We start from the raw sequence: 24,948 nt of genomic DNA, 5'->3' as shown, positions 1-24,948 counted from the left end.
TGTTCTCTCTGTTTGTCAATTTGTTATGTTACATACTACGTGTTGTCCTGTCTACCCATTGTACAGCGCTACGGAATTTGATGGCGCTATATAAAACAATAAATAATAATAATAATCATTTATACAACAAAACCAGGAATCAGCGCACGCCCAGCAAATACTATTTAAAGCCAGAAAAATAAATATTGAGGATTCCATAACACTCTATGGCCACGTATTGCTAAACCCTCCACTATGTTAAATTAACCCTTTTTTGGTGAGTGTTATTTAACCCCCGTCACGACAAAACCTGTACATGTAGGGGGTCACAATGCATTGTCAACCTGTTGTCCTTAAGGGGTTAATCCTAACATGGCTATATTGATTCCCATGGAATGGGAGGTGGGTTACTTAACCTTAAGGCCTAGTCAGGATCTGCAAATGTGGATTTTTTGGGGTGCTGATGAAATGATCACTTATGGTCCTGGTGGAGTAAAGGAGTTAGAGATGCTTTTCTGCGGAGTGTTTGACGGATGAAAGACAGTAAATCCACTGCCCTGAAATAAAATACCTTCAAACATAGGAGTACATAGAATAATACAAAGGCCGATAATCTGTGATGGTACCGGAGGAACCAAATTAAATGGGACGCGTACCTGTCAACGCTTCTTGTGGAACTACATTCATAAAATTACACTTGTTCTTTTCCCACAATTACAAAAAGAAAACGTAACAAAAGTGAATTATAATGGATCACAATAGATTGCAAGCCTCTGAGACTATCTAGGCCTCTTCTTTAGATGATATGCCTGAGTGCAATTGTCTCAAAAGCTTGCTAGCTTTTATTTATTATTATTATGACCAAATTTGCTGTCTACTCACTATGGCTAACATGGTACAATGCTATACCTGGGTCTGCTGTAAGACAATACGTGCACTGGCAACTAACAATGCTGGGCCAAGTTTATTGTATTAACCCATTATTTATGATCAGTATACACCATGCATTGTGGATTTTATGTCCAAAAGTATCTTGTGCAATAGTGACTTCTAGTGGACACTTGCTGTATTACAGCTTGAGTATACAAATTGCATTATTACATACCAACACACCATCAACACTTCGTAGGGACATTATTATTATTTTTGGTTATCCTAAATGATCGTAAAAATGTTTTTGTATCAATAAAAATGTTAGATTTCATAAAATTGTTACTTTTTTTGACGGTTTCATTGTTCACAAAATAGCTATGTTTATGTATTTTTTTACATAGTACATAGAAATTGTTTTCTTGGAATAATATTCTCTTTTTAAAGGATGTTTTGGAAATTATAGAAACTTTTGCTTTTCAATAAAGTTAAATCACAAGTTAAGATACTTTGTCTATATCCGGTTATCAGATAAAATTTGACGTACTGCCACGGTGTCATTTTAATAACAAAACTATATAAAAATGAAATTCACTTTTTGAATTCAACGACCCGTATAAAAATCGAGGCTTTTGCTAAAAATGAAGATCACGCACCAAACTCAGACTCACACTGTGCACTATGTCTATTATTTCTACCCAAGGCAAACTTTTACGTTAGTGCCGGTCACTGCCACAGCAGAAGCCCATTACATCCAATGTGGTACAATCAATAGTGTGAACTGATGATTTCTCTATTCATGAAAATTGTTCAGAGATTGTTAAGGCTAAATTCATATTTTGGCTGTGATTAGTAACCACATATGATCTCTGTAAAGATAGGATGTCTAAGTCACATCAAGAGTATCTAAAGCTAGCCTTGATGTCTCCTGGAAAATTTCTACCCCACACAGAAAAATTTAGGCTAGGTACAAGGACTAATTTTATATGATAACATATTTATGGTGTCATGCCAGGATTCAGAAGGCTTTTACTATTTCCACGCAAGGATTAAAAGAAGAAAATAATGCAGTTTTTATTGAAAGGGAGTAGATGAGATAATATAGAAGGATAAAAACACATAGCACGAAGCACGGTAATGGGGTCCCATTAGGTGGAGTTCACCACCAGAAGCTTCTGCATGTATGAGTTCAGCCATTTTTGTCTCTCCATAGCAGTGAGCATTTTGCTTCGCTCCCGGAAGGCGGCGTCATCGGCTACCACGATGTTTCTCTTTTCCAACTCTTCGTTGGGAGGCCACATTGGCATCCATCTTTGGTCCGGCATTTCGGGGTTTTCTGGGAGCACTTTTCGGGTGACATCATCCGACCCAAGCAGAATCTGTCTCGTGGCGGGCGACAGGGTCAGCTTTCTTCTTCTGTCCTCGGCTGATTCACTGGGCAGCAGGTCGGATGACAGCATTTTGAGACTCCAGTCGTGTAACATTATGGAAGGAAGCTGGTGCTTCCAGGACCTCGGCTGGAAGGGGCCCAGCTGCTTATTACCGAGAGGCTGTTCAGACAAGTCTATTTTCCAGAGTCTGTTACCGGATAATGGAGAATGAAAACACGCATTACAAAGACAGAAAGATACATCGGGGTCTGTTTAATAAAATACGTAAAACCCCCATATCCCTACGCCATATTCACGCTTACGTTATATCGTTACTGGCATATTCCCAAGCATTTAACAGGCCTACTCTACGTGATTGGCTGCGTGTATCGGGGGCCAACTTAATTCATTATACGTTTATATTAATAATAAAAACTACCCTATGGTTAATATAACACAGAGAGGTCTATTCACTAAAGTGGACGTTGACAGCGCAGTTTGCAGGAGAGCTGCAGTTGTCAATTCCGATATGCATTGTGAAGGGCTAAACCCGGTGGGCTTCTGCTGGCCCTGTATGAATGTATAATTCAGGGAGAGTTCTTGAAAATCATATTGAACTATATAAAGTTACATAAGATTGCGGGCCTTCAGAGGTCTCGTCCTCAGGCGTTGAGAAGAAACCTTTGAGGTCCTCAAAGCTTTAAGTTCCTTTACATCTTCTTCTATGTAGGGCTACTAACCAGTATCAACTTTGACTGAAAAAAAGTCAAATTCAGCAAAATACATTTTATTATAGGACATACATTACACAGGGCCAGCTCAGACCTTCTTATAGGAGAAGCTTGGAAGGAAATTTGATAGTATGTTTAGAATTACTACTATGCTATTATAAAGGATTCTAGAGCCCCGTTTAACATTGCAATAAAAGAATAGTTTATTTAGGGTATTTTAATGGGAAATATATATATATTTTTAAAAAGACATGGTTACTTAGAAAGTTAGCAATGGAGATATTAATCTGTGTTTCGTCGGTGAAAGCTGCGCACGTAGACAGCTGTAATTAGCCTTATGTGTCATGATTTTTCTAAGTTAAAATCATATATAAAATAAAAAGTTTATTTTTATAAATAAAAAAATATATTTTTTTCCTGATAGACTGGTATGTTAAAAAATATATATATATATATTATTTTTCACTTAAACACTGTTACTTCACTTAACCTGAGAAGTTGAATTTGTCAAAGATAATTTAAACAATAGACTGAAGTTGGCTGAATGTTATATCGCACAGCATTATTTAGGGTTGAAATACCCCAGTTCTTCATATATAAATGGGGTGTGGGGGGGGATTAAAAAAAAAGTGTTTTAGCTCGTAGTTTTTAAATATACTAAATTAACAAGATGCTACAGATTGGGAATTAGAAAATAGTCAATTAAAATACTTAAATGTCAAAATATATGTATTTTGGCCAGAGAAGAAAAGGGAACCCTAAAGAAAGTTAAGAAGAAAAGATCCTGTAGGGTCACCGAATACCCGGTGAAGTATTTTGGCCTAGGCCAAAAGATGGTATAGAGTGTAGAGCATCTAGGAGATAGTTGGGTTCCTATGCTCCTCACCCAATGGTGGACAATATTACCGTCATTCACTTGATCCCGTTTTAGGGTATAGAGGACAATACAGTGACGTTGGGGTGGAATACTCACCTGTTGGAATTTCGGACGGAAGGAATGATGGCGGCGGAAGACAGCACAATACAGTACCCCAAGAGGGCTGTGATTGGAAGGAAGGTCCTACTAGCAGCTCTTCTTTCCATGCCCTGGGTTACAGAAAAATCAAAAGAGAATAACAGTGATCAACAAATGGTTACATAGCGTTCTAAAAAAGGATCGATATAATGTAATTGCTAAGAAGTTTTACATTACTGAGAGGGTAGTAATAGGTGGAACAGCCTCCCAGTTGAAGTGGTAGATGTTAACTCAGTAAGGGAATTTAAACATACACAGGATAGACATACGGTTCCTGAATCCAAGACGAGACCGGCGACCGATTAACGTTTGGGTCTTAACAGCAGGACAAATGGACAGGGTAGATGGGTCTGCTCGACCATCAAGTTCTACGTTTCTATGACATCTGCTTATTTTTTAAGATTAAGATTTCAAGTTTCTGGGTGTATAATGGAGACTTTCACATATTTATCACATATCACGCTTAAAGATGAAATATTAAAATAATATAATATAAATATCACTTATACATTATTACCTATATAAAACTACAAACAATATTTTCAGTAATGTATACATTTTCAGATGATTGTTGTATACTTATAAATACCTCTAATTGAAAAACCAAAATTGTCCCAATTAATTATATTGATTTTTTTTATACATAGAAAATACATTTAGAAAATACATTCAGTAAAAAATCTTGTGGAAAATATTACATTATATATTCAGTTATTTAATTGAATAAGTTATATTTAATATAATAAAAATATATTAGATTAAATATTAATATAGTAATAATAATACTTACCAAATAACATTGTAAAGGCACAATATTTTATTCCGATATTTTTACAATGGTAGTGATTTTAACAAAACAAACAAATTGCAGAGATAGAATTAATGCGAGTTAATATTCATGTAGTTTTGGTCGAGATATTTATTACATTCTATATTTTATAGTTTACTTTTGTATTTCATTTTAATTAGCATTACTGCACATTTTGGTCGGATCATCAAATATCCCATACCTAGTAACACATTTTCCAGTTATTAACATGATGTATGCCAATAGGATAGAATGTTAATTTGTCACAGTCTTTAATCAGTTAAACATATTAACCTTACAAAGAGTATAATATAATTAAAAGGTACAAAGGGGCTTTTTTAGGTGACGATTTAGTCAATAAAAGAACAAAATAATTAAATTACATATTATTTTGTAATATTTAATTACATTTTAAGCATGGATTAAATGGTACCTGCAGAACTTTGGGGGGTTTTTTCCCTTCTCTGACACTATAAAATTGTTAGTAATATTAAACAGTTTTTTGTTTTTGCAAATTTTGGTAACATTCAATAGCATTTCACACAAAGTGTCATATATGTTAAAATAATAACAAATATTACTGTGTTTTATTTTAAATTATTCACATCATTTTATTTGAAATTAATCATTGTAAAACTGTAGAATGTGACGGAGAATTTTAATTGAAAAATCATTTTTTTTTAGTTTGGAGACACTATTTAATGCATTTTATTAATATTAATACAATAATTTTACCCTCTTTAGTTTTCACACATTATCCAACCATTATCAACCTATCTTGGAATTTGCTAATTGCAACAAAAAACAAAACATTAAATAAATGCAAATTATGCTTAAGAGAGGCCAATCCAATAAGACAAAAGGACTATCAGATTACAAAATGGCTAATATTAATTAACCATGTGCAAAATATATTGTTCTTAACATACTGTAATATTAAATAATAAAATAAAAATAAATAATACAAAATAATAATAAAAAAATAATAAAAATAATAAAAAATAAAAGAATAATAATACATTTTGAAACCCACATAGTCAATAAAGCTTTCCAGACTAGTCACTTAAATTCATGTCATTGGAATGTTGGAGGAGGCAGGTTGTAATTCGTAAAACTTTGTTTAACATTGGTGAGTACAGAAAGAATCACGAGATGGGATGGAATCGGGTAAAATAAATGAAAGTTCGTAGAAATGAAATCATTGCGTAACAGTTACCTGAATGTATATTTCTCCTGATCTTCTGCTTTCAGATGCCAGGTAGGGGTGCCAGGAATTTTTCATCAGTCTCGGTTCTTCGCATCCTCTATTTATATACAAACACGTTTCAGAAATGACGCAACGTTTTCGAGCTCAGAGGTACCAAATTGACTCGGTCACCTCTGATCGTGGAGCGTCCCTGGGTCTCTTCGATATCTTTTTAACTTCTATCAACTTCGGCTACGCTGTTGAGACATGTAGGGGGGGGAGATGAAAAGGCAATAGCAGAAGTCTCTTTTTTTTTTTATTTGCCATTTATTTCTCAAGAGACTGCGTCCTCTCCATAAGGTCTAGACTAAAGCACTTTAATGAATTGAATAATGACATGCAAAAATTAGGCAAGCGTTCTTCTCAATGCCAAGGGAGCGAGACCGGTGTCAGGACGTACACAAGAGGAGCCAATAATATTAGTTATAATTCAAAGTCGGCAGCGAAAAATTCTTGCTTTATTCACCCTTTCTTGATTTTTTTTTTTTTTTTTTTACGCTTCCTGTTTTTTTTTTTTTTTTTTTTTTTGTATTATTTCATTTTCATTATCAAAATCAAAAATGTCCAGGAGGCCCTCCGACCTCTAGCAGTGGGGTTAAGGGTGACCTTGTTAAAAATGCACCGGTGGATGGGCTAATTGTTTACAGAGACAACTGTCGACTGCTTATTAAGGATTTGCCGCTCGAAGACCTAGAGTGAGTCACCGGCCTCGTCGCGGCACAAGAAATAGATGGCGTTAAAATAAGAAATCAAAAAAATAAAAAATGTTATCCTCTATTTCGAGTTTTCCTGTCATTAGTGAATCAAAGTTTAAAGATAATGAAGTTTTGTTTACCGTGCACAGAGTTTGACGTTTTTAATAACCATAACCAGATTTTGGTCTTCTCTTATCAAAGCTTAACACGAGCTCAGACATATTGTTATTCGGTGATATGGGCATATTTGAGGACTTAAGCGAGAAGACATCAACAACAGCAGAATCAACCTTTTTTTATGAACAAATAGCTGTAGACCCCAAATAATAAAAAGAATTTATGATATAAGGAACCATCAAACCAGAAATATTTGTATTATTTTCCATTGCTCGTAATCATTACTATGTAACAGGTCATTGGTTTTTGTTGCCTTGACCTATGGGTCACCAAAAACAAAAAAAAAAAGCTCGATGGGTCTCGATGGGACCACTGTTGAAAATGACTTAACTGGTCTAAACTGTGACCATAGTGTACAATAATATCTTTAAATGCAATACAAATAGTTCTATTTTACATCAGATCTCCAGTTTATTAGTCTTTTCTGGCAAGCAACTCAATCAATAATCTCCATGTCTGATTGCAAACCTCTTGGGCAAGCAACGTCTTTCCCAAATTATAAATGCTAAGTATATTTAAGTGGAGTGAGCCATGTTGGGAGATATCATCCATGAAGGTTTGGAGCTCAAATCACTATAGAGGTCCCCATCTTTCTTGGCCAACAAAAGGACATCCCAAATGGAAGGAACCTTGGCATTAGTCAAGGTCGTCTTGTGAATAAACCTTTTATAAAAACTCTTCTTGTACGTTTTACATACGGATGTCAATATTTCTATTTAGCCAATTAGAATAGGTTAATAGCTACAGTTATCAGAATCTACATGTCTTGACTGATGTTGACTGATATTATCTACACTTGAGCTGTCGACGTGCCATGTGAGTCATACCATTACATCGGAAACACATATATTTAAATGTAGCTCATATATAATGTCCAATTGGCTCAATAGGACCTTAATATTTGGTTTTTATTCTGAAAAAAAAAACAAAAAAAACCCCAATAATTGTTCTTTGCATTTACATAAGCCTATATGTATACCAACAATATTGTAGGAGTTATGACTGAAAGGGTTAAAAACATGAATGCTGCTTTTGTTTGAAGATATCAAGAACGGTTATATGTCTTAAACATAGCTCTTTTTTTATAGATACCATCTCCATCACTTGCTATTTATAGATTTGTATGGCTGTTTTAAAATAGACTAATCAGGAGGAGCTTTCATGAACCTTGCCCCTTACTGACACTGAGTTGCTGATGTTCTACTCTGTACCAAACAGATCAGTCAGAGGTCAGTTTCAGTTTAGATTATTAGATCTTGCAAAACTAGTCACTAGGCTTTACAATCCAAATCATAATATATAATATAAATAAAGATATGTACTCAAGTGTCTTTATAGAAGCTATAAAACAATTTTGATGCATGCACAAAGAACAAATACAATGAATTCTGCATTAAAATCATGTACATTTTTCTTCATCTCGTTCTCCTCTCTCTACCTCTCTTCTTCTTTCCCTCTTATTTTCTTATCTGACTCTCCCTCTCTTTCTTTCCCTGCGCCCAAGCACACAACTCTATGCCACAGCCTCTCATAGACTAGACAGTTCCTCATCCTGGCCACTACACACAGCACCATCTGGCAACACCTTACCTCCACTGCGCACAAAAAAACATTATCCCCCAGGCCCTCTCCTCCACACATGAAACACTAACCAGTAGCCTCTCGCCTCCCCCACACAAAACACCATGGGCAGCCCCTCTCCTCGCCACACAACACACTATCCAACAGCCCATTCCTCCCAACACAACGCACTATCCGGCAGCCCATTCCTTCCAACACAACGCACTATCCAGCAGCCCATTCCTCCCAACACGAAGCACTATCTGGTAGTCCCTCTCCTCTCAGACAAAACACTATCTGGCAGCCTCTCTCCTCTCCACAGAAAACACTATCCGACAGCCCCACTCCTCCCACACAAAACACTATTTGGTAACCCTTCTCCTCTCAGACAAAACACTATCTGGCAGCCCCTCTACTCCCCACTCAAAATATAATCCGGCAGCCTCTGTCATTCCCACACAAAAGGCATGATCAGTACACGCTATGTTATATACAAGGGTCTATTCTCTAAAGGGAGAGTTGTCAGGGGAGTTTGAAGGAGAGTTATCTTTCAGTTCCTTGATTTCACTATTCATTACGAAGGCCCATACCTCAGTGAGTGTCTGCTGCAGCAAGCTCTTGGCTGGCCCCATATAATGTCAGTCACCCTTTTATTAATGCATTATACAGGGCCGGCTCAACATTTTGCTGGAGAAGCTTGCCTGCATTGACCCTTTATAATTTATAGCAAATGTGGACGTTAAAACTACAACCCTCCTGAAATACATTCCGCATACTGCAGGGGGCAGCACTGTACATGTCACCCCAAAAAATGGTGAATTATATTTCAAAAGCAACTTTCAAACTTTAGAACAAATAACATCAGTAATACCGATAAAGATAAAAATTTGCTTTTTTTAGACAAAAAAAGATTAGATCTGATTACGCTTTACTAATTGTATACATTACATTTTCAGTCCATCAAATATAGTATATACGTCCGGGTTCTTGGTCAATGACTTAACGGAATCTTACATAATGCCTCGTTAGCGCCGTTAATGACTGTTATGTAAGCGATTCCGTAAATCAAAACGATTACAATTCTGGAAGAAGGTGGCTGCTATAAGCGGCTACGATAAATAACGATACGGATAAAGTTAATAATATCGGGTCTTGTCAGAATGATGAAAACAGCAGAATAATTGAGCCTTGACCCCTTCTGGAAACCAGTTGACTAATGGCAGAAAATAGAAACTTATTCTGGCTATGAAACAATTAGCAGGTGGTTGATATGTTGAGGGTGGCACCCAAATAACACCGCCAACCTACAACTAGGACCTTCGGGTCAAAAGACACAAATCGATAAATGACGGAATCGGCCGCGCATACTCTTCTCAGCGCCACACTCGGGTGACCATATCTTCCCTTTAACCGGAGACAGACATGTAAAAGGAATATGAGAGAACATTACTAACAACATGGCGGCCATATTGAATATATAGATTAAACGTACATAAAGGGATTCACGATAAATGACGGTTAAAGCCACAACTCTCGTGCAAACTCTCCCTTTAGCGAATAAACCCAGTTTGTGATCAGCGAAGGGTTAATGTGAAGACTCGGCTCGGCCCTTCTTGGTGAAGGGGTATTGGTGAATTAAGAGAGCCATAACCTCAACCCTCCAACTCCTTTTGGGTCTATTCACTTAAGGGAGGGTTGGTGGGAGAGCTGTGGTTTCTTCACTATACATTATGAAGGGCTTATCGAACTGAGCTACTGCTGCAGGAAGAGCTGGGCTGGCCCTGTATAATGCATACTTAATCATTGAGATTTTTCCAGCGGCTCCTCACCTCTTGAATTATGCATTATAAAGGGCCACATGAGCTCTTCGCACTGCAGAAACTTAGGCTATCGCTAAGCCTTTCGTAATGAATAGTGAAAAGAGGGAGTTAAAAGCACAATTCTCCTGCACACTCTCCCTGTAGTGTATAAAACTTGTTATGTTTAATAATAGTGTTTTTTTTTTTTAACGATCGCCCATAAATTTATATTTTAACCCCTTAAGAACAATGGTCGGTCCCTAAACCCATTGAAAACAATGCATTTTGAGCCCGTACATGTACGGGCTATGTCATTAAGGGGTTAAAAATAGAGAATTTAAGGAAAAACTCCACATTTAAGCAAAGTTGGTAACTCTCCCGATCAAATGACACGGGCAGAGCACGACAAAAAAATGATTTGCACCAAAGCACGCACTTACTACGTAATTGCATACAAAAAATCTGATCCTTTTATTTAAAGGGGAATTTAACCCTTCAGCTTCCCCAAATCCTTCTTGTATAAAGTGGTTAAAATACCCTACGGCAGTCAAATATATTAAGAATGGGGGTGAAAGTCCCTTACAAAAGGGACTTTTAACATTCTGCAGGGTACCATGTACTTTACAAACTCACTAAGACAACAGCGTAATCATCCTGGTTTAACTATTTATATCACGTTTTAGTTATCCCGTTTTAAAACGTCTTTTTGCCCCTGTAGGTGGTAAAATAACATAAAATCTCCTAAAGTCTTCTTAATGTCTGGGATTCTACAGGAGCTTCGCAGATCAAGAAAGTGTTTTTTTTTGTCAGAATACCTACTTGAGACAACTTTGCAGAATTAACCCTTTCTTTCCCCAAGTGGGTGCAGTCATGGCTAAAACACCCCAGGGTGAATCCCTAAACCATTTTGATCCACCTGTGCGCAAGTAGAGATGAAGGGACTCCAAATACTCAACTAGGAGCAAAAAAAAGGATCATGAGATGCCGCCATGATACAATCCACCTGGTTTGGTGTTCATATGGAGGCATTTACACTGAATGGGATGGGAGGGGTATTTTTTCTTTCTTTTTCCCTCCCATCTCCTGACTTGTTTAAAGGGTATTTAAATCCATTATAAAGACTGCGTTTCGACCTGGGTGCAGAATTCCCCTATTACTCTGTAGAAATGTGTCGCCGGCTTGTCTGGATCGGTTATATGTACGTCATGTTTAGCTTTCGTGTTTTTAACTGCGTCCCGGTGCTTATACCTAGTAAGTAGATTTTAAATGCATTTATATATAATCAAATATTTGTTTAGCAAACTTGTATCACTTGTAAATGTTGGTTCGAAACTGAATTTATTTGCTTTTATTTTTATTTATTTAAAAACTTTATCAGACTGCTATTTTCATATTGTCAGGGAAAGGGTTAATGCTGAGGTAATCAAATAATAGTAATAATATTTTGGACTAAAATAGAAATAGTATACTTTGGTGGATCTGGTCTTTAGGATTTTACAGCTGAGTCCATTTAAAATGAGTAATTTAGTAATTTAACAAATCCCACGTTACATCGATACAAAGTTCTGTTTTCAATCTAAATATTTTTTTTTCTCAATTGAATGCAGATTTGGCACATTTTTAGAATCGTGTTCTGGATTTTATTGGAAATTCCAGTAATGCGGACACTATCTAATTTTGCCTAAATTTTATATTTTCTTTTGCGTGGTTTACAGCTGATATAAGTTTGTATACATTTCTGAAAAGTGGATTAATATGATCCAAAATATATAACATAATTGTATTTTATTTCAAAGAAGGGTTCAGAAGTAGCAATTTATATTCAGAATAAATGGTTTTAGTAAAAATCAGCAGGTGTATAAATGGCAGCCCTGTATAATGTATAGCTAAATCAGTGAGCCTTCTTCAAAGCCTCGTCTTAGCCGTTCTTGTTGGAAAAGCATGCTGATGTTGGCCCTGCATACTGAATAGCGAAGGGAGAGTTAAAAACACGACTCTTTTGCAAGCTTTTTTTTTTTGTAAATAAATTCCTTTTGCCGTCAGTGAAGGGTTAACGTGTAGGTTAGGTATGTTTATGCAGGACATCTTCCCAGGAGTGTTTTTAGGAATAAGCCCAGTTGGGATGCATGGGGTCAAACTGTTCTCTATAGTACTTCCATGCCCCGTCCGGTCCGTAGTCTTTGGCTCCAAGATCGCTAGGGATTGATTTAAACAATTTATGGAAAACGTCGAGCAAGAAGTCTGTTTTCCTTTAGCCAATCCTGCTGCATTCCATTGTTTATTTTAAAAAAAACGGTTAATTTCTCTTCAGATTATAAAGTGTCCCTGTATTCAGAAGATCAGAGGTTATCTACGTTGTTGTGGCTGCGTCCTGCTTATTGCCTGTACGAAGAATGGATGGTCAGCGCCCTTGACACGTCCGTGGCGACTCGAAAAACCTCATCTGTATCCGTGCAAGTGCAGATGAGTGGTAAAGATCTAGATATTACATTATAATTGTTTAAACCAAAAATATATAGACCTTGACGGTATCCCCTGGTTACACGATGCAGGTATTATTTGTGGTTGGCCATGAGTATTCATGCCAACTAGGATACCCGGTCATGATCTGAAAGTAGAAGGTCATAGACTTGGGTGGCCATTGGTGGGTATGAACTCTTATCCTGCCCTGTTGGCTGGATGCATTGATTAGAAACATCTGGTAGGGAAATGACGCTGGACTGTAGCTAGACTGCTAAAAGTTACCCCTCCGTGCCCAGGATCCTGTTCTGTGCTCGATATTGTGGGACACTGGCAATGTGATTGTGTATTTATATTCAGAAAGCACCGGTTCCAAACTAATTACCAACTTATTTCGATTAAATAGATGACAACACCACATTCGTTCTCCCAAAACTGTATAAAATCCCGCACTGCAGCCCCATGTTCAAAGAATCACACGATACAGATGAATTTGGGTATGTCGTTGGCCCAAACATTGAAAATCTTAATGGCACAAGCATCCAAAGGATTATGCCAAGAAAATCTTACAGGTACTATTCTCTACGGTCCAGTCTTTATATTTCCTCCATCGTTTTGATCGTCCTCTCATGAAGAAGTACTATTGTCATAAATGTTAAGTAAAAATGGTGTGCGTTGTTCTAGAATCTAACACTGAAGAGTTGCAGCTGTGTACGTTCCTCTCTTAAATTCTTGTCCTATACATCAAAGGCATTTTTGGAACTTCTCAATGGTGGCCCCTTGAGCACCCCGTTCCTTCTGCTTGTAGGATACAGGATGGTGAGTGTGCCTGGGTTAAGGCAGTGGCGCTAGCCTTGCCTAGGGACAGGATTACCTCCCAACGGACCAATCAATGGGTGTTATGATGGGTGAGATTTGGACTTCTTTATGGACATGACCACACGCTTCTCCTCTGCTCTGGGAATAAAGTTCCCAGAGGGCAACAAGTTAAAAAGATGGCAGCCGTTTCTTAGAAAATCAGATGTTTTTGTGTTACTTGGGTAGACAAAGATAGAAACCTGTTCTTGTGTAGGTGCTAGAATCCTGATTCCAGATCTGGAACAAGACAGGTCACCGGTTGATGGCCAGAAGGGCCCGTAGAACCTATATTGTTTCAACAATCTGTTACAGGCCAGCTCTAAAACTTTCTTCCAAAGTACATTTTTATTTTATTTACCCAATCTGACTAATTGATGTCACCTTCCCTGCGTTTGTTTTAGTATCGACATGTGTATTATAACTTTTTAAAACCTTTTTTCAGTTTGTTTTGCACTACTCTTGGAAAAATTCAATAAATCCAGAAAAAAAAAAATGTCTAATTGGCGTAAATAACTGTTGGGGTTTCATTGTTAACAGCCTCTACATTGATTGCTTCATACCGATCTTTTGACCTATACGTTCTGCTTTATTATAGATCAGGAAACATAATTACAGACTGACTGTAATACTCAACGTTCTGAAGTCTGAACAATGAAAATAATATTAAAATACCAATTTTTTTTCTGTTTTGTAGGTTCCGTTACATGTTACACAATGCTGCAAACACGCAACTCGCTTACACTAACTGGTCAGAATTTTTCCAAACCTCCGGTGAGTATTTTGATTGAAAAGAGCATTTTTAACACAAAATTTCTATTTTCTTCTATTAAAGATATTTCAAGCATTACAATGAAACCAGGGCTGGACTGTGGGTGGCTAGGTGGCTCTGGCACTTCTCGGAACATGTGGCCGGGAATATCAAGCCACCGGCCAGTGTGGGCCTCGATAGAACATTGACACAATGTTCCTACTGGGATACTTCAGGTGTAGAGTACAGTACTTTGGAACTAAACCATGTTAAGACACGTATACATCAAGGGGGCTTCGTAAAGAGACTGTTGCATATGAAGGAACTACATCTGTTTCTTCTGTCCACCTCTTACGCTGTCCGGGCTAAATCACTGGGCAAAAAGGACATTCGTTCTTTGGAAATTAAATCACCAGACATAGCGATCTACGAGAAAATATTATGAGCTCTTAGAGAAGACAACCTCTAGGGAAGGAAAAAGGACACCTGAATATGGACACTTGTAAAGTATGATGCTATTCCTAGGCACTTTGCTGCTCATACCTTATTAAGGCCGACTCGAGGAGGTATGCATGAAATCGCGTGGTAAGTATAAGACGCCAGCTAGAGAACGGTCAAAGACCCAATGAGTCTCCAGGCGGAACATAATGAGTTCTGGAAGAGACGCATATCTCCACTCTTTCAAAGTCTTTGGAGGGGCTGCTCTGTCCTATGGTCTGTCACTGACGTATGCATGGTAAGGGTCACAATTCTGTAGGGTTTACACTCTAAATACTAATCTTAAAAGAATGAGGGCGCATGGCAGATTTCTATATAATCTCAATATACTATGATTCTCAAACTGGTTCTGTTTCTTTTATTTCAGATGTGCCCCTGAGCCCCAATGAAATGTCCTCCTCGCTGCAGGGACGCTCTGGTGGGATGGTGGTAATCACTGTTCTTCTCAGCATTTCCATGTTCGTTCTCCTCGCTGGACTTGCGTTGACTTTCGGAGCTCGTCAACATTAATTCAGCCTCCTTTACATCTGATGTTAAAAACTACAGGATCTTCTTGTCTGGACATTACATCTCCAATACTTGTACTAGAGAAATAATTGAAAATACATTATTCATAGTGACTGATCCTTATTTTCTTCTTGTGATAGTAATTGAATTAAAATAAATTGTAAAATAGCTACCCTTTTTGTATAATAAGCATGAATACCTCTCCCAAATGCATTAGCTACATGTTTTCTATCAATTGAGGGACATAAAGGTGGCTAGGAGCTGTTAACGTACCAGATCCTACATTTTATTCTTCCCATGGTGGGGCCATGTTTTTTTTAGAGGTGAGTAGGGGTAGAAAACGGAGTGAAGAAATTCTCTCTCATCATCTGGAGATCAAAGGCTGACCTAGAGGCTCAATAACCCACTGTCATGGCTGCTTAGGGCTGTAGCCTCGTGATACCCCACCCAAACTTACAAAGGCAAATAAAGAAATCAACGTGGGTAGGGCTTTTGGCCAATGCTTTATTCATAACCCCGCCATGAGCAGCGGAGCATAGCATAACTTAAGACCCACCAACTACCGAACCTTATGGCCTGCTACACAGTTACTCCATCGCAGTCCATTCAATGCCAGCAACCATCTTCAGGAGATGCCTCCCCAAGCCCATTTTGGCAAGTACCAGGATCTGGCCAGAGGTGGAAACATTGCAGCTGTGACAATACAAATGAGAGAGACAAGGCAAAGAAAAAAACACACCCAAACATAACCCAACACCATTAACCCACCACTAGCGAGGGGACAGGAAAAGTCTGAGCTGTACCTACACGCCTCGGCATCTTACAGCGTCAATCTGGCTACTAGAGCCCTCCCCTTTCTGGGAGTGGCTCAGTGATGGGCAGGGCAAGCTGTGTATGTATGAGGAATTAGCTGTGTGGGGGTGGGGCTAGTCCCAGATAGTGTAAATCTTTGTGGGAGGAGAATAGGGTGGGAAGTGGGCGTGTCTTAAACGGAGTCTCCGGGTGAAGCCCTGCTTCCTCGGGTCTCTGGGCCTATGTTTTTTTTTTCTCGGGCAGGGAGGCGGTGTTTTGGCCAGGCCTACTCCCTGCCCACTAAAGACTTTTTGTGGATAGCCCCACCCCTTCACAAAGCCCCCCCCCAGAGGGGATGTATTCCAGCCTGCGCTGTTCCTAGGCATGAGGTTTAGTTTGATCTGGGTGATGCTGCCACTTTGTTAAAGAAACTCATTACCAGCATTCCATTCAAACCACAAAAATACATTAAATGACAGCCTGAGGCTTTAGAACCGGATGCTGCCCCACTGGACAAGATATGTTGCTTCACAGTCTTTTTTGCGGCGCCGCGGTAGCTTCCTATATCAGGCCACCATACTCAATCCTCAAATTACGCAGAATAAAGTATTTGTTTCCGGCAGATCGTATCCCTCCTGTGTATCACCTAAGCAGTTTGTGCATTGCCCTGGAAACACGGCCACCAGGGATACCCCCTCTGAGTTACACAATTCATAAACGAACAACAAATTCTGGATAGGGTAATCTTCCGACCTTCTACCGCGACTCGATACCCCAGGGCTGAGATTGATAGCTTTTGTGATCCAGCAACAGCGGTAGCACCAAATTCCCTCTTCCTGGCTTTAAATGTAACCGACAACCAACCCCGTATTGTGCGATTACATTGTGTTTCTCCAGGGACATTAACTCCAGAACGCACGGTAACCATGACAGGTGGCTTCTCGCCTCTATATTCTTTTTTGGTTCTCCGAGTTCAGACATAAAGTAATTAAGCGAGAACTAAGGTGCGGAACCCTTCATTATAGTAATAAGATTGTCAGTGCCATTGGGTAAGTGATCTTTCTTCCTTCTTTTATATGAGATTACCTTTATGACCGTGTGTACCAACAGTGAGCGAAGAATTAAAAGACAGCCGTACGGGTTGTTATGTTATATTATTCCTTTGATGCAGTTCCTTATTTATAGTCTTAGATGTTATATTGGAGATTATTTGTTTTTTCTTCTTTAATGGTTATTTTAATAAATTAATATGTTCCTTTCTTTCAAAATCGGAAATGATGTTACGTTTGATCTTCATACCCCAACTAGAGTCTCTTGTGTTCAGCTTTGTAATAATTACCCGATTAGCCCTTTTTCAAACCATTAGAGTGCCGAGGAACGAGGGTTCAAGTTGTCCAGCTAGTGCGCTGGTATATATAGCTTTAGCTGTGTGATAAGAAGAAAAGAAACACTCTGTACTTAAGGTCCTGTAATTATAATCAATCCCACATCTTCACTTTTCTTATTCGGAAGGATCACCCATTAGGCAGCCTTGGCTACTCTCTAGAGCCCCATGGCAATGGGATGGGGGGGTCTAACTTAGGTTAACTTATAGTAAGCATGACGCTTTGCATTCTCAGGACAAATCTGTCTCTTTTGTCAGTTGTTGTTAAATCACAGGGGTACCTTATTTGAGGGAAGAACTGGGATGAAAAGTGGCCGTGACAGGTCTTTGGCCTTCTTGGCTGCTCAATGGCATATGGGTGGCCACTGGTTGGATAAGCGTGTTTTTATACATTCATAGCATTAGGCCGTGGATATCCTGCTGGCCGATACACGCTGCAGGACTGGAGCAGCAGTTAGGGTAATTATGGGGAGCTACCGGTCAGCAACCCACTGGGTCGCGGGTGCTATGGCAAGGCCCACTCCCCGACCACTTCCCTTCCATCTGGCTTTCAGTGGGGCCGTCATCACCGGAACCGCCAATCTGCATTCTGAGAAGACTCCGGGTAGCCGCAGCCTGTATGTTCCCAGGTAGGCCCACCGGGCATTTGGCTTGTGTGTCAGATGGCCAGTCTAAGCCTGTCTTATGTGAAACCCTGGAAAGTGCCTGGAATCATAATTCAGTATTCTCTTCCATCAATGCCGGTGGCTGAATGGTCAAAGAGGGGCATTTTTGCATCTGGGGTTCTAGTTAGAGGTGTTGTTTGGGGGCAAACTTTACCGATACTTTTTACGTGACTTTGTGAGCCATTTATGTATAGTTTATGTGTATGTATAGTTTACTGAATTATTTGCAATAAAACATCTCTAAAAAGCATTCTTTTTATCCACAAATTAACCGGGAAATTCCAAAATTCTAAGGCTTAAAAGAATTCCCGTGGCGGTAATCATCCCCGCTTATTAAATGCGTTTGATTCATAGCTTGGAGCTAAAGCTTGTATTTGTTGATCTACACAATGGCTGGTTTTCTAAACTGTTTGGATTAAACAAATAACACGCAATCTGTCAGGGGAGTTAAATCTGCCGCTGGAAATCCCATTTCATTCTTCTCAGCGCAACATCAGCCGAGGTCTCTAACAACTGATTTAATAGTCGGGTGATGTTATATTATTATTATTATTCTCAGCCGAGGTTACGGGGCTGTACAGCCATAGCAAGCCTCGCTATTTTACAGGACCCGTCTGGTATACATATGCAAAACGGGGAGCTTTCTGTAATTTGCATACCGGGGAGTTTGACAGGGTTCGGTGTTAGTACCGCCAATCACTAAGCAGGGAAGCAGCAATTGGTCAAGCTCCTTCCACCCCCCCACCTTTTCTGTCTACTTCCTGCCTACTCTCCGCCCATTTCCCAGGACCAGTCCTGCCCCGTGATTGTAGCCATGACCCCGAGAAAAGGGAAGCTCTGGTACAGGTGCTGTCGCATGAAAACCAGGACTGTTGGCAGTTATGCTTAATACAATTAGGCTATGCCAATCTTATATGCTGATAGATAAATATATAAATAATAGCCTTATGAAAAGGATTCAATACAGTGAAGTCCACTTTGTTTTGCTGGTTGCCATGAGAGATAGCTCTGTTCTTGTGATGTCATGCATCATGTGAACTTAACAAAAGAGGAGAAAAAAAACTTAATGGAAAGTAATAATTATGTGAACAAGGAGTTAAAATGGCTGCCCGTAGTGGCAAACATATAGGATATCTTCTAGGAGTACTAGACCGCAAAGCGAGACCTTTGGGTTGGCAATCCAACATGGCTGATTTCTGGAGGCCGTCTTCACTGTGAATTAACCAATCTCTGTATATTTTTTTTACAGGTAAGAGAGTAACAAAATGGAGCTTGTGCTGACGTGCAGCATGTGGTTAATATGGCTGCTGTGTGGCCAAGCAGAGCCTTCAACATTTTCCAACAACTTTGATATTGATACCTCCAGAGATGGCGGAGGCACTAATTCTTCTTATGATGAACCCATTGACCTTAAGAACTCAACGGCTGGTCAGACATCCCAAAATACTCCAAATCGATTAAGTCATCTGGTTGTTAGTGAAACTCAGAATGTCACATCGACCAGGAGACCAGATTTATTATCAATAAGTGGTCATAAGTCAGATCCTTATCTAAGTAGCGATGGGGCTAACGTCACAGGAGGATTGAGTGCCAACAACAGCTATGGAGTGGATGTCTCGATGGAAAACGTTGGCCCTCAAGACTTATCATCAGAATCTTCCTGGACGTCAACGGACAACATGACAGACATTGGGACAAGCAATTCAACGTGCAGCAAATCCGGCCGGTGGGAGGACAACTCTACTCAAGGGATTGTTCATTACAAGATATTTGGGGAGAAGGATGAGCAAAAAGGTAACATGACGTATCTTTTTTTTTCAGCTTTATTCACCTTTTTCCACAGGAATAGCATTTTTCTGAGCAAGCAGAACTGCTTCTTATTTATGAATGTAAAACAGGAGTCCTCGAGGTATAGAATGTTGGTCAAGAAGAAGAAACATGGAATTAGATGGCAGCTCAGACCCATTTGGTCCATCTAGTCTGCCCGTTTTTCCTGAGATCAAGACTCAAACCTTAATGGCTCTTTAGTCTTATCTTCGATTCAGGAGCCATATGCCAATCCCTTGCGTGTATTAGCCTCTACCACTTTTCCAGGGAGGCTCTTCCACTTATCTACCACCCATATCACAATAGAAACCAATGCAATTCTATTGCTGATTGCTCCAAAATGTGCAGTATATGAATGTTACTTGGCCTTCTAAGTGGGGGCCTTTGCCTAAGGATGGCCCTGAGTTCAAATAAAATGTATAAAAATTGCAAAAAAAATTAAATTTGAAGCTTTACAGCCCAAAAAAATATGTATTCTTAATGTGACCCAAGCATTTTTTATGCCTTTATATTTCTATATGCATTTTTTTCCATTATATATTCTTTCCAGGATGGCGCATCATTTATTATGGTAACGGTTCATTATCGAGAATATTCGTGATGTCACGTGCCGTAGATTTTAAGCGCAGTTCACGTCTACCCTGCGACACTATATACATACCGCCATAAGCTTAACAAGCTTGATGATAAGAATAGTAACCCCTCTGACCAGATTTCACCGTCATCAGTCCTATTACTAATAACTAGCTGCCTTCTCCACGTTACCCAGAAGGTCCAATTACAGTAACGTTTTCGGCAACTAATTTAAACATCTGCACAAAAAAATAAAAAATATTTAAAAAAAAAAAATTCATCAAATCTAAACAATGTAAGAACATTCTGTCCAGCGCTTGCAATTATTTTCCAGAAAAGCAGATTGGTTTAGTGGGGGGTTTTTTTTGACTCCCGAGGCAATGTGTCGAACGATAAAAGCATTTGGAAAATGAAACTAACTCGTATTTGTTATATTCCTGATTATTGCCCTTTTGGTGTAGAATTAATTTGTAATTTTTTGTATATATATATATATATATATATATATATATATATATATATATATATATATGTCTCCAGCTATTGATTCCTAAATGTGCAACCAGCATCTGGAAAGCATACTACTTAATTGTATATCATTAAAAGCCACCAGCTGGGACATAGTTACCTAGGGGGCTTTTTTATAATAGGTAACCGGAGAGCCGTGATTTATAGATTACTATTCATAATTTTATACTGGAGAAATCTATATGTTGGGTTTCTGAGCAGGGTATCAAAGCTGGACAAGCGGGGGATGGGGGATTAGGTATATTGTGCATTGTTGTACAGTAGGTCTCCCTTTTGGTAGAACAAGTTCCTCCTTTGGACCAAAATCCCTCCGTCTCTCTTTCCTCCCCCGATGCCCCCTTCTGTAGGAGCTCAGAATGTTTGCTGGGTATGAGGATATCAGAAGGTTCTACAGCCCAGAAACCCACAATAATGTGTAAAGAAATAGCAAAAAGCACATTATTCTTAGCAGACTAGCTGGCCATTGGGTCAGACAAGTATCAGTTCCGGACCCCAGCGGTGGAGGAGTATGCATTCGGAGAGTATAGGCACTATACCTATCTATTCTGGGTGCCAGTAATGTGCTTTACTGGTTCCTGATAAAAATTAGGGCCCACTGAATGCCCGACAAAGTCAAATGGTAGGAACCTAGGCATTAGAGAGACCTTGCTGCTGTGTGCTTCATCCCCTTTTTGGGGTGAAGACCAGTAACCACTGTCTGGAATCCCCACCTTTCGGAATACAGGGGTGTGTATGGCAGGGGCAACATAAAAGGGGCTAGGCCAAAATATAATCGTAAAGTCAATAGTTTATCAACAGGTCATGACCCACAATTTCAGAGTTTGAATGAAATCTCTGATTGACTATTACATGAAGCAGTGGACTCCTGGGTGGAACGGTTCTTGGAGCAGAGTATGAAATCTGGAGCAATGCCCAGGGCTCTTGGACAATTTTCAAATTTAGTGGACCGTCTAATTAAAAAGAATTATTGGGTAGAAGTCACATGTTTTATGGTGTTCAGTGTATTCTCATACGCATGTTTTGCTCTATTTACTAGATTCCGTGAACCATATAAGTTCTGCGTCACACAGGCTGCTTGTGCTGTTCCTTGCCATGGCCGGAGTGCTTGGGTGTCTCTTGATTCTGGTCTACTGCATTTATAACCGGCAACATAAAGAGGACATGTTCTCGCACCACAGACTCTATGGAGAAGGCTTTGAAGACCCAGGTATCTTATTTGTTGCCAAGCTCTATGTTCACAGGCTCTTGTTTATAGGTTTATCGTAGGCCTATTATCCACAAACTCTTCTTGGTTTTGAGCATTTATCAATAAACACAAGCCCTGCTTACATATACTCTATTTGTGCGTTCACAGACTAAACGTATATTGAGACACAATTAGGTACATGTCTAGGTCTTCTAGGAGCAAGGAGTACATTAATACACTGTCTCCCGTTAATCATCTACAACCGGTCAACAGTGTATAGATCATGATTATGCTTAATTCAGAATGCAGGGCAGGCCATACTTTATCAAATTTTTGTAGATTTTGGCACTTTCCATGTTTTTATTTGTGATTGCTACCCCGTAACTTACATTTTTTTTGTTCTAAAATGAACAGTGCTTCATCTGGACACCCCCGTAGATCACTTTGATTTCTTCGCCTTCAGAGACACGGAAATAACCCCCACCCCAACTCCACAGCATAAACCTCGGAGCATTATTAATATTAACTATGAAAATGAGTTTGAAGCCGAACCGCCCAAAGACAAACCTTCCGATGAACATCAGAAGCAGGCCATCCAGATGGACACTCTTAATAATACCACATAGGAGTCTGCTTCCCAGGTTTAGGAGACCTCCGACACTCGTCGACCACATTCTATTTCTATGATGACGCTTCAAACAATAGTTACTTTGCTTACATTTTATTAACATATAAGGCAGTTACGTATAACAAGAAATATTACATATTTAGCTATTTACGTAATATACCGTATTTGCTCGATTATAAGACGACCCTGATTATAAGACGACCCCCCAAAATCTAAATATTAATTTAGGAAAAAAACAAAAAGCCTGAATATAAGACTACCCTATAGGAAAAAAAGTTTTACTAGTAAATATTAATTCATGTAAACAATATTTTCATATTTAATAAAAGCTATGATTGAGAAAAATATATATTTTTTTATTTCCTTTTATTTGCCAACCTGCCCCCCCAGTTATGCACATCTGCCCCCAGGGTTGCCACTCTGCCCCCAGAAATGCCTTATACCCCCTATTTGCCACTCTGCCCCATGATATGCCTTTTAATCCCCTATATGCCAGAGTGGCATATAGGGGGTTAAAAGGCATATCATGGGGCAGAGTGGCATATAGGGGGTTAAAAGGCATTTCTGGAGATATATATATAACTGCTAACAGCAATCACACCCCTATCAAGCCAAGGCAGCCAGTACATGCTGGAACCTAGGATGATAGGAGTGTGAGTACAGCCTCCCTATGCCATGCTACCACCACCACCCTTACACATCCATACTAACACACACTCATTCACAAACATTTAAATACTCATTCATTCCATTAATCACATATACACACACACGCTCAAACCCCCCAGCCCCCCACCCCCTTACCTGAACTGCTGATCTCTCACTCAAGACTTCTGCAGGGGCCCGCTGTGCGTGCAACTTCTCTGGCCCCGCCCCCAGAGGAAGGAGGGGGGAGGCAGAGTTTTGTGACACGCTGCTAGCTTCTTGTTCTCCTGCTGCTCGCGACCAAAGCCCGGTAAGTAGCATGGCCCCACCGGACATTTTGAGGTCTGATTAGTAGACGACCTCGATTATAAGACGAGGGGTATTTTTCAGAGCATTTGCTCTGAAAAAAACCTCGTCTTATAATCGAGCAAATACGGTACAATCGCACAACTTCACAATTAAAAAGACATTGGGGGTTATTTAAAAGTTGTCTACAGCAAGTCAACAAAGCGCCTCAACAATGAACTAAAAACGCAAATAAAGAAGACACCAGCTAAACAAGAACAATTTATTGAATTATTGTAATTAGAAAGTAAGAGTTCTTTATAGTAAAGATTATTGATATGAAATGTGACTTTATCAATGGCTCTCCAGTTAGAATATTGCGCAATTTCAGTTTGCCATGGTCTGTAAATTAAAATACCTTATATTTTGTGATATTTGCCCCAAATATTGGATACATTTCAATAAAGTCTTCTACATTTTAAACTCAAATTGTTTAATTCATCATTTCAAACTTATTTTAATGACTAGTACTAGATCTTTAATCACACCAACATTCTATCGTCTCATTTCTCTACGACAGGATTAACCGAGATGTTTGTCCCATCATCCTAATTCACTTTGTTTTTTATTTATCTTGTAACACCATCTATGACTACTGATTTACTCTATACAGAGTATATAAAACCCCTGCTGTGAACGTCTATACAGGATCTATACATTGCATAGTGTAAAAAGCCTGGCAAATTGATAAAATGGGATAAAAAATTATTAATATAATCCCGATTTGGCCCATTAAAGTACTTGTTTGCCCTGGGTTGGATTGTATCAGGTATCCTCTACAAATGAGCAACTTTGCATACGCTGGAAGTTATAAATCTTATTTAAGTAGAAAAATATGCAATATTGGCAACGTGTAAAGCAACTTAGAACAACATGAGCCATCGCCTCTATTTATTAGTGGTTGTTGGACTTGTTATCAGTTCTGTGCCGTGTGATAAATACTTTTAGCAATACTATAACCCAACACTAGGTGGCATCATAACCCTATCAAAGAATAAAAACGATAACGATAATCATTTTTTCAGAAGTTGGCAACGAGGAGTGTGAAGCCACT

General features: G+C 39.0%; 2 protein-coding genes across 2 annotated transcripts; one reads left to right on the top strand and one right to left on the bottom strand.

The window, feature by feature from the left end:
• Nucleotides 1-1,898: 1,898 nt before the first annotated feature.
• Nucleotides 1,899-6,055, bottom strand: PTH2 (parathyroid hormone 2). Its single transcript, XM_053451514.1, has 3 exons — nt 5,990-6,055; nt 3,924-4,036; nt 1,899-2,427 (listed from the first exon to the last, which is right to left on the bottom strand). Exons 1-3 carry the CDS (start codon nt 6,053-6,055, stop codon nt 1,998-2,000), a joined length of 609 nt encoding a protein of 202 aa, XP_053307489.1. The 3' UTR covers nt 1,899-1,997.
• Nucleotides 6,056-22,130: 16,075 nt separating this feature from the next.
• On the top strand, nt 22,131-23,004 carry GFY (golgi associated olfactory signaling regulator). Its single transcript, XM_053451758.1, has 2 exons — nt 22,131-22,297; nt 22,691-23,004. The coding sequence occupies exons 1-2, from the start codon at nt 22,183-22,185 to the stop codon at nt 22,900-22,902; spliced, it is 327 nt and encodes a 108-aa protein (XP_053307733.1). The 5' UTR covers nt 22,131-22,182; the 3' UTR covers nt 22,903-23,004.
• The last annotated feature ends 1,944 nt before the right edge of the window (nt 23,005-24,948 follow it).

Source organism: Spea bombifrons, chromosome 12 (assembly GCF_027358695.1).
Source record: "Spea bombifrons isolate aSpeBom1 chromosome 12, aSpeBom1.2.pri, whole genome shotgun sequence".
NCBI classification, from domain to species: Eukaryota; Metazoa; Chordata; class Amphibia; order Anura; family Pelobatidae; genus Spea; species Spea bombifrons.
Note: the sequence above shows the minus strand (reverse complement) of the source record. Positions and strands in the feature narration are given on the sequence as shown.

What these genes read in the sequence shown, in the direction of transcription:
- PTH2 (XM_053451514.1), bottom strand. Translation starts at nt 6,055, where the DNA reads ATGAAAAATTCCTGGCACCCCTACCTGGCATCTGAAAGCAGAAGATCA. An exon ending in CAGGAGAAATATACATTCAG is followed by an intron (nt 4,037 to 5,989) that starts GTAACTGTTACG and finishes TCTGTAACCCAG; the next exon opens with GGCATGGAAAGAAGAGCTGC. An exon ending in TCCGTCCGAAATTCCAACAG is followed by an intron (nt 2,428 to 3,923) that starts GTGAGTATTCCA and finishes ATCCGGTAACAG; the next exon opens with ACTCTGGAAAATAGACTTGT.
- GFY (XM_053451758.1), top strand. Translation starts at nt 22,183, where the DNA reads ATGGCCGGAGTGCTTGGGTGTCTCTTGATTCTGGTCTACTGCATTTAT. An exon ending in AGAAGGCTTTGAAGACCCAG is followed by an intron (nt 22,298 to 22,690) that starts GTATCTTATTTG and finishes TAAAATGAACAG; the next exon opens with TGCTTCATCTGGACACCCCC.